Source organism: Mytilus edulis, chromosome 9 (genome assembly GCF_963676685.1).
Source record: "Mytilus edulis chromosome 9, xbMytEdul2.2, whole genome shotgun sequence".
Lineage (NCBI taxonomy): Eukaryota > Metazoa > Mollusca > Bivalvia > Mytilida > Mytilidae > Mytilus > Mytilus edulis.
The window spans coordinates 85,164,923-85,177,864 of NC_092352.1; the positions used below are offsets into that span (position 1 = coordinate 85,164,923).

The following is a 12,942-nucleotide window of genomic DNA, read 5'->3' on the forward strand; positions in this document are numbered from 1 at the left end:
CTTTAGTCTATATGTGTTTGACATAACCATTGCCAGATCATTGTGGTAAATAAACCTTGCGACGATAGGTCTAGGTCGTCCGCGTTTTCCAGGTTGGGCTCCGGTACCGAACCTATGTACGTTCCCTAATTCAAGCTTGTGGTATATGTGCAGCTCGTCTTTAATAAAACCGCGAATCAAGTTTTCTGTGTGGTGGACAGAGGAGGTATTTATAATTTTGTCAGTTTCTTGTACACATCATTTTTCAAAAGAAAATATTATTGTCACGTTATGACCTTGATCAGTAAAATTGAGAAAGGAAATGGAGACAACAACCCGACCATAGAGAAGACAACAGCAGAATGTCACCAACAGGTCTTCAATGCAGCGAGAAATTTCCGCACCCGGAGGCGTCCTTCAGCTGGCCCTAAAAAAATATATATATAGTTCAGTGATAATGAACGCCATACTAAACTCCAAATTGTACACAAGAAACTAAAATTAAAAATAATACAAGACTAACAATGGCCAGAGGCTCCTGACTTTTTTATAAATTTTTTGAACTTTTTTCTTTGATCTGTTCTATAGAAAATGTCAAATATTTCCAACTACGAATGATGCACTTATAATAATGACATTGCATATATATCTTACATGTATTATATGTTTTGCTTTTTCCAATCATATTGTGCATAATATTGTTGTAAAATGATGCCCTTTATGGGTTCTTGATTAGATTAATAAAATTCTTATCTTATCTTATTATGCATGTTATATTGTATGTATTTATGTCATGTATATGTTTTAATAGTTGGAAATAAAAAAAAAAAAATTAAAATTATTTTTTTTATCAAAAGACATAAATTTTCCAAATAAGAAACCTCGATCTAAGTTTAAAATTTTGTAAACAAAATCAAATTAAACGAGTTACACCCTCCTTTGTATCACATTATGAACTCTGGGAATCAAATGTTTTTTCTTTCAAATTAATAAATTAATTGATCGATCGTTTATTCTAATTTTTGTAATATTACTTTTGTTTTTCAAAAGACGAAGAATTTAAGTAATTTAATTTCTAAATGTCGCTTAAATCTTTTGTTTAGGTACTGTTTAGGTACTATTTAGGTACTGTTTATAAAAAAAATCATATTCAATCTGATATCTCGAACAAACCACTGATACCGAGATTACTTATTGAATGTGTGAAGCGGCCGCAGATTTCTGTTTACAATGTTTTACGTCAATCAAAAGATATTACTTCCTTGTGGAAAATTCTTTAGTAGTTTGTATAGTTTGTTTTGAAGTTTTGAAATAATTTGTATTTACGTTTTCAAAAAGGTAAAGTAACATTTAGAATAGTGAATCAACAGATGACCAACCAATAAAGAAGTTCATAAAAAGTTTCACGAAAAAAGTGAAAGTAATTAACCAACGATCTATAAAATCAAAAGGCGGGTCACTTATCAATAAATTTATACTCATTTTAAACACACAAAATGTATACAAAATGACAAGTTGGTTGAATTTACTTGCATACAATATTTTGAACAACGAAATATACGTATGTTTTGATCGAGGACAAAATGATTCTTCTAATATTCTTATTTATATTTACTTACTTATTTTGAAATCTAGAACATTTTGTAAAATGTAAAAGGTGCAACAACACTATCTACACACTTTAGATGTAGCATCGTGCAGATCCCAATATATATTAAGAACAAAACAAGCAATGCTTACTTTTTTTTATTTAGGAAAACATTTATTGTAATAATAAATATTCTTATTTCATTCTCCCAGGTGCCTTTTTTTTCCCGGGCGCTTTTTTTTTCCTTCCCGGCAGCTTTTTTTCCTTCCCGGGCGCTTTTTTTCATCCAGGCGCTCCCGGGCGCTTTTTAGTAGGACCAAAAAATGACAGGCATTATGTTTGTTAACCATATTGATATTATTGTGTGAAAAATCTACACGAACATTTTGTCATGAGCTAGCTGCTAGTCTTTACCAACGACTGTTATTTTCATTGAATTGAAATAAAACAAAAACATGAAATACTAAAAGTGCACATAGTTATTTTCAAAAGAGCACATAAACATTGCACAGACCACATACTCGATATGAGTATTGCAAGAGGGACGAAAGATACCAGAGGGACAATCAAACTCATAAATCGAAAATAAACTGACAACGCCATGGCTAAAAATGAAAAAGACAAACAGACAACCAATAGTACACATGACACAACATAGAAAACTAAAGAATAAGCAACACGAACATATATGTGTAGCTTACTGTATAAATTGAATCTAAATCTCTATTGCTGTCCATCTATTTGTGCAGATTTTCTTTACACATGTTAGCTTGGTACATTGTATTTAGAAAGACCCTTTTTTCCTTCAGTTCGTAGAATGATATGAGATAGTTTAAAATGACGACAACTTCTTGCGTCACGCCTGCAGTTGGGAAAATCCAAACCCAACACTCCTCACCAGGCAGTACACAACTGACAAACTATGCTAGAATCGGTCATGCAGCACAGCAACTTCTGCCTGAAATATTACAAGATCTGATAAGTATTAAAGAACCAACAGCATTGTTACACAGTCATGTAACACATAATCCATTTTTATCGAGGACACTTAGGCAACACGAGTGGAATATGATCAGCAATGTTATTGTGAATGGATATGCTAACTTTGATGTACCTCTGATATACAAACTTGTAAGAAATTTGAATTTAGTTATAAAGCCGACTCAGGGATGGGACTATAAAAATCCACCTCAACAATCAGAAATCACAGCAGGCGATGATGTCGAACGAATTCGACGTGTAAGAAATGAGATATTCCATAGAGGTAACTCGTCCGTTTCAGCCACTGAGTTAGCACAATATTTTAATTTGTTCAGAGATATAGCTGGTAGGCTCGAAATTTACCTTGGTAAATCGGTAGGTGATTTTGTAAACAATTTTAACGTCTTGGAAAATTGTTGTATGGATGAAGAAACGGAGAAAACATATATCAAAAGATTAGACGATCTTGTGCGAAGAGAGAAAGATGTTTCTGAGAAACTAGACAATATGGAAGAAGAAATAAATGTGATGAGAGATAGTGTTACAGATATTAAAACTAAAGGTGAGTGCATTTATTGCCAAGCGTCATAACCTTTCGTTGTTAAAAAAAAACCAACGGTTCCTATATTATTCACAAACGGGTATACTCGATATGGATAAATAATATAGTATCTTTCGTATGCATACCAAATTTTAAAAAATGCTTGGTTTTTGTATATGTGTATGCATCTCTATCAGTACACGCATGACTTTTTTTTATACACATGTGGTATGATTAGTACGTGTAGTTAGGTGATTTTCTGTAAGAATAAAATAAAATAATAGTTTAATTAATTTACAAATCAATTGCAGATCATAGAATGTGACTGCTTTACTTGGGACACTTTTCGTATTTCTCGTTTAAGTTGAAATTTGTTGATGTCTCATTCGAGGAAAATTGAAGGCATCAGTAGTATACCGTTGTTCAAAAGTCATAAATCGATTGTGAGAAATCAAATCCGGATGACAAATAAAACCGAGCGAAACACACCAATTATAGGAAACCACAGAACAACAGAAACACGGAAGTGAAACAAAAGCAAACGCCAACAATGAATTGGAAAGAATCATGTACACACAAAATCAAAAGATCTTTTAAGTCACAACTTTTGAAGTTTTCCACATAGTCCGCAGAATGTAACAATTTCCAAAAATAATCTAAGATTGATTTTGATGTATGGTAAGCAATGTGAGAACCCCATTTTTTAAATCTATTTTTCATTATAGTTGCCATGTTTCATGTGTTTCAGGGATTCAGAACACACATAATGCGCCCAGGTTTATTATCTAACAACCATTTTTTCAATTTTTTGCCGTCTAATTTTTTAACTATATGACATTGACCTTCGACACATTGGTCTAAAAGTCAATAGGGATTTGAATTTGTTTTTTTCAATAGAAACATACGTTATTGGCCGTGGACACATTGATCTTAAAATGAATAGAGTTTTATATTTCTTATGGAAGTACACCACTAGTACTAATTCATAGCCCCATTGCTTTCTATGTTAAATTCCTCTATTTCAATCAGGTACACCTCTTTTGTTTTAAGTTCAAATAAAGTGACAATCATTGCATGTCAAAGCAACACTTTATGGTGTCTTGTACTGAAAAAATCAACATACCTTTAATGGCATATAAGAAAGAACTGGTTCCCGGAACTTCGGATGTACCACAACAGGTACTGCAGATTTGACAAACAGACAAAATGTACCCTCTTTTTAAAATTTAGTGCAGTTCTTTAATATACAAAACTATAAGTAAAAAAGTGTTCTATAATGATCACTAGTTCTTAAACTTTCATTTAATACCACAAATACCCAAATATTCTACATATTTTGAAAATTACACTCATGCGTAGGAACTATTTTGTGTTAAATATGTACTAAGTTCTGGCCGGGCCGGAATTAGTGATGTTACACCTTATACCTCCCTTTTCTATAATATTATGTTGGTTTGAATTAAATATTCTCTTATGGTTGTGTCTATTATCTATTTCTTGCATGAATAGATACTTCTCGAAGTACACTACACGGAGTGTGATACGATTAGACTTACTGATAAGAAAATCTGTATTAATTTGATTGGCTTATCCAGTATCACAAGACGGAATTATGACATTTCAATTGGCTGTTTCGTTTGGTCATTGCTGACTTTCAAAGGTTAAGACGATGTACATTTTGTCTATGGCAACGGACATATGTGATTTCTTCAATAATATACAAAACAATCAAACATTTCACCTCACAATCTTCTTTTTGTTTAATTTTATTTTATTCTGGAGCGTACAAAAAGTCTTAAAATGTCTGATGTTAAAGTTTGACACCAGAAAAGGACACGTGGAGTCATACTGAAATTTGCATAAGACTATAGATCTAAATTTCGAGGAATTTTTAGTTTGACACATTAAGTGTTGACCCCAAGAGAAAAAAGTTTAACAACTTGTGAAAATCTGAAATTGTTTGATATCAACTCTCGTTATTTAATTTGTATAGTAATAAATAACTTTGAAGGCTCGTTTATTATTATATTATCACACTTAAATCAGTTTAAAAATGTTTCATCTCAATATTTCCAAGACTTAGGAATAAAAAAATGAATCAACCCTTTAGAATACTGCAAACAGGAAAACGTGAACGTGCTGCAACCAGACAATATGACGTCAGAAACTCGTCTTACTGTCCTTCCAACAACGATACCGGAAGACGGGATTTGTTGAAGATCATCAATGACCAGATCAACACGTACTGACAATGCAACGTCAATAGAATTTGATTATGCGACGTCATTTGCAAGACAGGCCTTCGGCCGCAACGTCAACTGATAATGAAATTGCTGAATGCCATTTGGTACAGATTAATGCTATACATGTTTCCCATTAACTGAACTGCCAAAGAATCGACTGCAGAAAAACATTTAAACCCTTAAAGTTTCAACCGCTTAAGTGCCAAAACCCATTGTAATGGGTGGAACAACGGAAAATCAGATGGTGCAAAACAGAACCCACAACGTGCCGAACAGAACTGGTCGAACGTTTTAACAATCATTTTGGCATTTGTTACAAGAAGTCATTGCTTTTGACGGTAACACGTTCAAAAGTAAGGGGATACTCAGGATTTCAGTGTATACAACAATATTTGAGCATAAAAAATGACGTAATCAATTTAACTTTCGAACTGGCATTATTTGTTTAACATTGAAGTAATGAATGAACTTTCTGTTCATAAGTTTGTTTACCAAAAAATGCATATTTGAAAATGGAATTAAAAAGAATAATCTAGTGTTGCGTTTCTAAAGTCAGTCAGTATATTAGCATGTCGTGATGTTCTATTGTATTGTTAATTTGTGTATTTCTCTGTCCTGCATAATCGTTCATTTATTTGTATTGTAGTCCTCATGTAATGTTATCATTTTAGTGTTATATTTAACATTGCCATAAAAGCGGGAGGCTTGGCTAGCCGCAAAACCAGGTTCAACCCTCCATTTTTTCTAAAAAAAATGTTGTTATCTCTTAGTTTGTATCTGTGTGTGTTTCATTGTCGATTTTTTTTGTTGCACTTTAATGTTTCTGTTGTTTCGTTTTTTTCCTCCTACATTTGATGTGTTTCCCTCAGTTTTAGTTTGTAACCCGGATCTGTTTTCTCTCAATCGATTTATGACTTTCGAACAGCGGTATACTAATGTTGCCTCTATTTAGAAACTTTGATCTCGACCTTTGAGTAGTGGAAACATTTCTCCTGCCTTATTTTTGACAATATATCATAGTAAGGTTGATATTCAATTTTTTTTTAAATATCGTAAATCAAGATGACTAAAGAACTTTCTATGCATCATAACGATAACCATAATTTACTTCGGATCCTTACTTTATGTACTTTTTGTAGAACTGTTTAATGTACATTTTATAACATTTCCAGAGTTATGAGTTTTCTAAAACATTTACCATACCTCGTGCATTATTTGATAAATCTGAATGCGAGAGACGTCGCTTCATGCAAATTTATTGGTACTTATTTAAATGTTATACTTACACAATCTTTATTAGATTTATCGCTTGTTTGTTTTATATAACACATCACTTGCTTGTTTTATATAGGCGAAACACAAGAAATAGTTTTGAAAAGAGAAATGGAAGAAGTGAAAAGAACAACAACATATATTCAAGAAGAGAAAACACTGCTAGAATCTAAGCAATTGGAACTTCAGCAAGTTTTCAAACAAAAGACAACTGAATTAGAATCAAAAAGTTCATATTTGACTGAACAAATGACAAAGATAACAACAGACATCAAAGATGTAAACAAGGAAAGGAAAGATGTTAAAGATGTCGTTGAAAAACTACAACAAGAAGAAAAAAACATAGGAACAAACATAAAAGAAATAAAGTTAAAAATGGAAAGTCAAAGCATTAGCATATCTGATTTTGAAAAAACAATAAAAGACATCAGCAAAATGTTTGAAAACATAGAAAAGAAGCACCAAACTATATTCCTGGAAATCGAGAAATTAAATGCTTTATTACATGACTCGATCCAACCTCATATTAAAGGTATGGTAATTTTTACTTCTTCTTTTGGTATAGAGTACAATGTCCTCCTATGGTTTGGACCAACGCGATACAATATCCGTTCCACCCTTTTGAAATCCAAAATTAAAACATATTAGTTCAACAATTTATTTAACAATGCTTCTAAATATTACATAAGTGTTACTGTGTATATGGTATCACTAACAGTTTAGTCTTACTATTTCCTTTAGATTGACTCACTACTTGCATTCATGAGGGAAAACCATAAAACCAACAAATCTGTCTAAATTTGACATTGTCATTGAAATTGATTTGATTGCTCCTCTATCTACTCTAACATTTGTTTTGTTAACAGATGTTAAACAAAGATTACTGTGATAGTAAAACACATCTTTTTGATAATAATGTTGTACATATATCATGTATATTAATCATTTTAAATAAATAAATTGATATTTTCATGTAGAATTCCGACATCAAATATGACCTCTCTGTATTGGGAGGACCGAACTATTTCACTATTTTATATACCCCAAAAAACTTTGAAAGAATTGAAATCCTTAGGATTTCTTAGGGGCATAAATTTGATACATTATACCTACCGAAACTCTTTTCGACTAACCATATGAAGCTTTATAAGCATTTGTCTTCAGGTTATATTTTAACAGAGATTCAGCGGACGAGCAACTGGTCTACATGTTCATTTAAAAGGTTTCGTGTACGCGTATTATTTGCAGCTTTATAAGCATTTGGCATAAGATTTCAAATAAAATATGCCGTCGATTTGTTTAAACAAACAAAAAAGGGTCTTACACATAACTTTTCTACCGTTTCTATAAAGGAATAGTTGATTTTATGGGAAAGCTTTCATGGGATATAGCGAGGTCATCTTTTAAAAGAGTCTAAAATTTTGATATTATCATTTACAGAAATAAAAATTGATATATTTCGCAGTAAAAACTTCTTTCATTTTATTTTCATTATATTTGACTATAATGGTTGATATGATGTTTGCTGCTTTGCAATTGGTTTTACAAGTTTTTACATTTATGATCTACTGCAAACTAATTTTATACATACGATAATTTCTAAATAAGTATAATGACCTCCTCATAACAATTTCATGTGCTTCAAATATATATGATTGGCGACTAAAGGATTCACAGTTGCACGGTCATTCATTTACATTTTCGGGTTAACTATTGTATAATAATATACTCATGTTCTATGCGTATTCAATATTCACGTTTATCGAACTGTACGAATATCGAGTTATACGTATAAATTTTGAAATTTTAAAAAAAAACATTACTACTTTTTTCGATTTTTTTTTTCAGTTCAAATAAAAAATCAGATTGAAATATGGAAGACTAAAGATGAAAAGTTTGTGTCAACAAGAGCAGTTGATTACGTCATGAAGTCTTTACAGGAAAAAAGCTGTGTAACATTAACAGGCAGCGCAGGTGTAGGGAAAACGTTCATTGCTAGACACGTGGCACTTATCTTGCAAACCGAAGGATACATGATAATACCAGTATTACAACCAAGAGATATTCGAGAATATTATCAACCTGGTAAACATACCGTCTTCATTGTCGATGATCTATGTGGAAATTTCGTGGCCAGCCAACAGCAGATAGAACAATGGCAACAACTTATGCCCGTTGTTAATATGATAATTGCTGACAAGAGCTGCAAAATTATCGTATCATGTAGGTTGCAAATATTCAAAGACATTAAATTCAAATCGTTATCTCCTTTCAAAGAAAGTGAATGTAACTTAATTTCAAGTTTTCATTGTCTTACATCTGAAGAAAAAGTAAGTATTGCAGAAATATATATTGGAACAAATGCTGAGCAAATCGATGAAATATCACTTCTATGTGATTTTTTCCCGCTTTTATGTTCATTATACCATGAACAAGATGGTGTAAATATAAATAACTTTTTTACAAATCCTTTTAAGGTTTACAAAGGCCACTTAGATGATTTATACTCACAGGGTGTCGATGGGAGGCAAAAAATATGCAGTCTTGCTTTGTGTGTGATATTCAACAACAAGCTGAAAGAACAGTGGTTTCAGGGGAAATCTAAAAAAGACCAGCTGTCAATACTAGAAGATACTTGTGATGCTTGTGGATTGAATAGAGCAACATCAAAAAAGGAACTGAAGGAGGCAATGGACACTTTAATCGACACATTTGTATGCTTACAAAATAACATATATAGTACATTACACGATAAACTCTTTGACTTTTTGGGTCAGTTCTTTTGTAGGGAAATGCCTGAATGTTTAATAGAACATGGGGATATTAATTTTGTTCACACACGTTTCGTTTGGAATTCAACATTAGACAAAAAGAACAATGAATTCCTTACCAACATACCAGATGACTTTTTAGAACTGTATTTAGAAAGATTTCAAAACGATTGGTCTTCTGGAAATGTGGGAACTCTGTTCGAATGTAGTAATATGCGAAAATCGGTCTTTAGAAAAAAATTAACTGATTATCTAACACAACTTAGCAGATCAAAACAAGTCAAACTAGCCAATACACAAGATACTATGGTGTGTAAAGAAGATCCTGGATCGGGAAACACTCCCTTGATAAGTTCATGTATTTTTGGTTATTTTGATATGGTTCAGTGGCTTTTAAATAGAGATGTTGATGTAGATCAGTGTCGAAATGATTACTTCACACCACTCATCTTTACATGTCAGGAAGGTCATATAGATATCTTGAAAATACTGCTAGAAAAAAATCCAAATGTTAATTTCCAAAATAAAAATGGAGTGACTCCGCTTTTCATGGCTTGTATGAATGGTAAGAAAGACATTGTAACAATGTTGTTGGAGAAAAAAGCGGATATAAACTTATGTCCTACAACAGGAACTAGTCCACTACTCTTTGCTTGTCAGGAAGGTTATCTAGAGATCGTGAATATGTTGCTAGCAAATGCACCAGATGTAAATCTTTGCAATCACAATGGAATGAGCCCATTGCTAATGGCATGTCAAAATGGTCACCAAGACATCGTAGTAACACTGATGACTGTTCAACCTAATATCAATCTAAGTAACAAATACAACATCACACCGCTATTTGCTGCCTGTCATGAGGGCTATACAGATATTGTCAATATTTTATTAGCTAATAATCCAGATGTCAATTTGTGCAGTACAAATGGAGAAACTCCAATATTCACTGCATGTGCCAACGGTTACCAAGACATTGTAACTGCATTGTTGCAGAAGAATCCTGATGTTAATATGTGTAATGAAGATGGAATAAGTCCTCTCTTCTGGGCATGTCAAAGAAATGATGAAGCCGTGGTTACCAAATTATTGGAGATGGAACCGGATATTAATCTTTGTGGTGAAGATGGTAAAACTCCGTTAATCTTAGCTTGTGAAAATGAGAATTCAGCAATCGCAATGAAATTATTGGAAAAGAATCCTGATGTGAACAAATTTAATGGTGATATGGATAATCCACTGATCATGGCGTGTTATAATAGTCAAATTGAAATCGTATGTGCATTACTGGAGAAGAATGCTGATTTGAATGTTTGTGATCGAATGGGTGCTACTCCTTTATTATGGGCATGTGAAAACAATGATATTGATATTGTCGTTAAACTGCTGGAAAAGAATCCTGATGTTAATTTATGCATGAAGGATGGTTTGTCTCCTCTCATGATCGCATGCAACTTTTATCGAATTGACTTACTCCGTCTTATAATGAAACATAACCCTGACATTGATACACAGATGGTCAATGGTGATAATCCACTTCTTACAGCTATATACAAAGGCTATACAGAAATTACTGAGATTCTATTAACAAAAGGTGCAAACTCTAGTAAATGCTTATATAATAAACAATCAATTATAGAATTGCTTTTAGATCACCCATGGACAACGTTGGAAAAAATTCAAACAAACTGGTATGAAGATGTAATTGAACATGGATCAGAAAATTTTGTTAGGCGTGTTAAACAAACAACGCCTGAATATGTTTTTGATTTATTTGCTGGTTCATATCCACTGCACCTAGCTAGTTTTATTGGACATATTGAAATCATCAAGCTACTTTTGAAACATAAGGTTAATATAGACATTCAAAAAGAAGATGGAACAACGGCGTTGTTTTATGCCTGTGAGTTTGGTCACGAGGAAATTGTACGTATATTGTTAGATAGTGGATCGAACAAAACTATGAGCCGACACGATACCAAATCACCGTTAGAAATCGCCATGGACAGTGGACACCAATATATAGTGTTGATGTTGACAGAATAAAAGTGTAGTAATAACAAATGCCTTCCACAATTCTGCAAACACATAATTGCTTAATGTTAGGTGGGATATTAATGATAGTATTTGACACAAATATTGATAAACAGAAAACTCTGGGTTATAATTTATATAGTCATGGGGCAGTGGCAAATATTCATGTATATTATGAACACAGAAAAAATTTCCCAGCACCCTTTGCCCAAAAAAAACTCCATTTTCTTGTAGTTGCCATGTTTTAAATTGTACTTTTACTTTCCTCATTCGGTTATCATTCTAATGTAAGCTCTACGTGGCTAAAATCACGTGATGCAGGAATATAGGATCCTGGGAGTTAGGCTATTTCTTTCTTTGCGGGCGGGGACTCTCAGAAAACAACATGCATGTGTATAACGGCACTGTAGAATTTCTTATCAAACAAAGAAAGTTCCCGGTCCGGTACATGAATAGACCGGTTTAATAGAAAGCAAGGTTTTAATTTTGATTAGATTGGAAAGCCTAATTTGAGGGATGAAACTGGAGAGGACAATACAATGTGGGGGTTGTTCCACACGGAATATTTTTCATCTTGATGCACTCTACATTCGAAAATTGTATATTTTGTATTTACATAAATAAACTCATCATGGATACCATAAAAGACAGAAAAAAATGTGAATGATCTTTCTTCCTTTCTCCCGTGATACAATCTCGCATATATCTGGTTTACCGTCAAACCGAGCACATGTCACTAGGTTGTCTTTCTTATTGACGTTTACCCCATATTTTCATATTGAAACACACTGCATACGTATATGTTTTAGAATATGAAGTTAAGATTTCATGTTATGCATAATAAGTACCTCAAATTATTTAACTGAAAAAAGAGGTAGGGCCAATTTGCCGGGAATTTTATTCACAGAAGGCCAATTTCAAAAAGTGCCATAGAATAAAATTTACTATAAAAACAAAAAATGAAAATGCGTTTTGATCAATATCTCGATTTACATATATTATGATATGTGTGATCAATAGTTAATTTAACCCTCATAAAGGATGAAAGTCCAATATGCGGAATTTGGGGTGTTTTTAGGTGGAAAAACAGGGATTCCCACCAGTTGGACATTTCAAACCTCAAAAAAGTTATGTTTTTTGTTGTAATTCATACTAATTTTTCCCTCAAAAAATAAATTGGTTTAGACTAAGTGTGTCCTTATTACATAAAAAACAACTGTTAAAAGAAAAAATTGTAACATCGCTAAATTATACCGATATAGCTCCTTAATAAGAGATATATGGATAAGCATCGTCGTGGCTCCATCAGTAGAGCACATAAATACTAATGAATGATGATTTTGAAGAAAGGGTTCGAATTTCGCTTAGAATATTTGTATTTTTTGTGTTGTTATATTAAATTTTAATGGTTCTATCATATTTTTAGGATGTCTTTATAGAATCAATCTGGTTCATTTTGACTATATAGTTTACTAGTATATAATTTTAAATGTATTGAAGAAAAAATAATGTATCGTTTGTTGTGTGCATTCCTAT

The 12,942-nt window shown here is 32.5% G+C and overlaps 1 protein-coding gene across 1 annotated transcript; it reads left to right on the forward strand.

Moving 5' to 3' along the window:
- Nucleotides 1-1,202: 1,202 nt before the first annotated feature.
- LOC139489234 (uncharacterized) lies at nucleotides 1,203-11,526 on the forward strand. Its single transcript, XM_071275457.1, has 4 exons — nucleotides 1,203-1,317; nucleotides 2,377-3,110; nucleotides 6,684-7,136; nucleotides 8,453-11,526. Exons 2-4 carry the CDS (start codon nucleotides 2,405-2,407, stop codon nucleotides 11,416-11,418), a joined length of 4,125 nt encoding a protein of 1,374 aa, XP_071131558.1. The 5' UTR covers nucleotides 1,203-1,317; nucleotides 2,377-2,404; the 3' UTR covers nucleotides 11,419-11,526.
- Nucleotides 11,527-12,942: the final 1,416 nt, after the last annotated feature.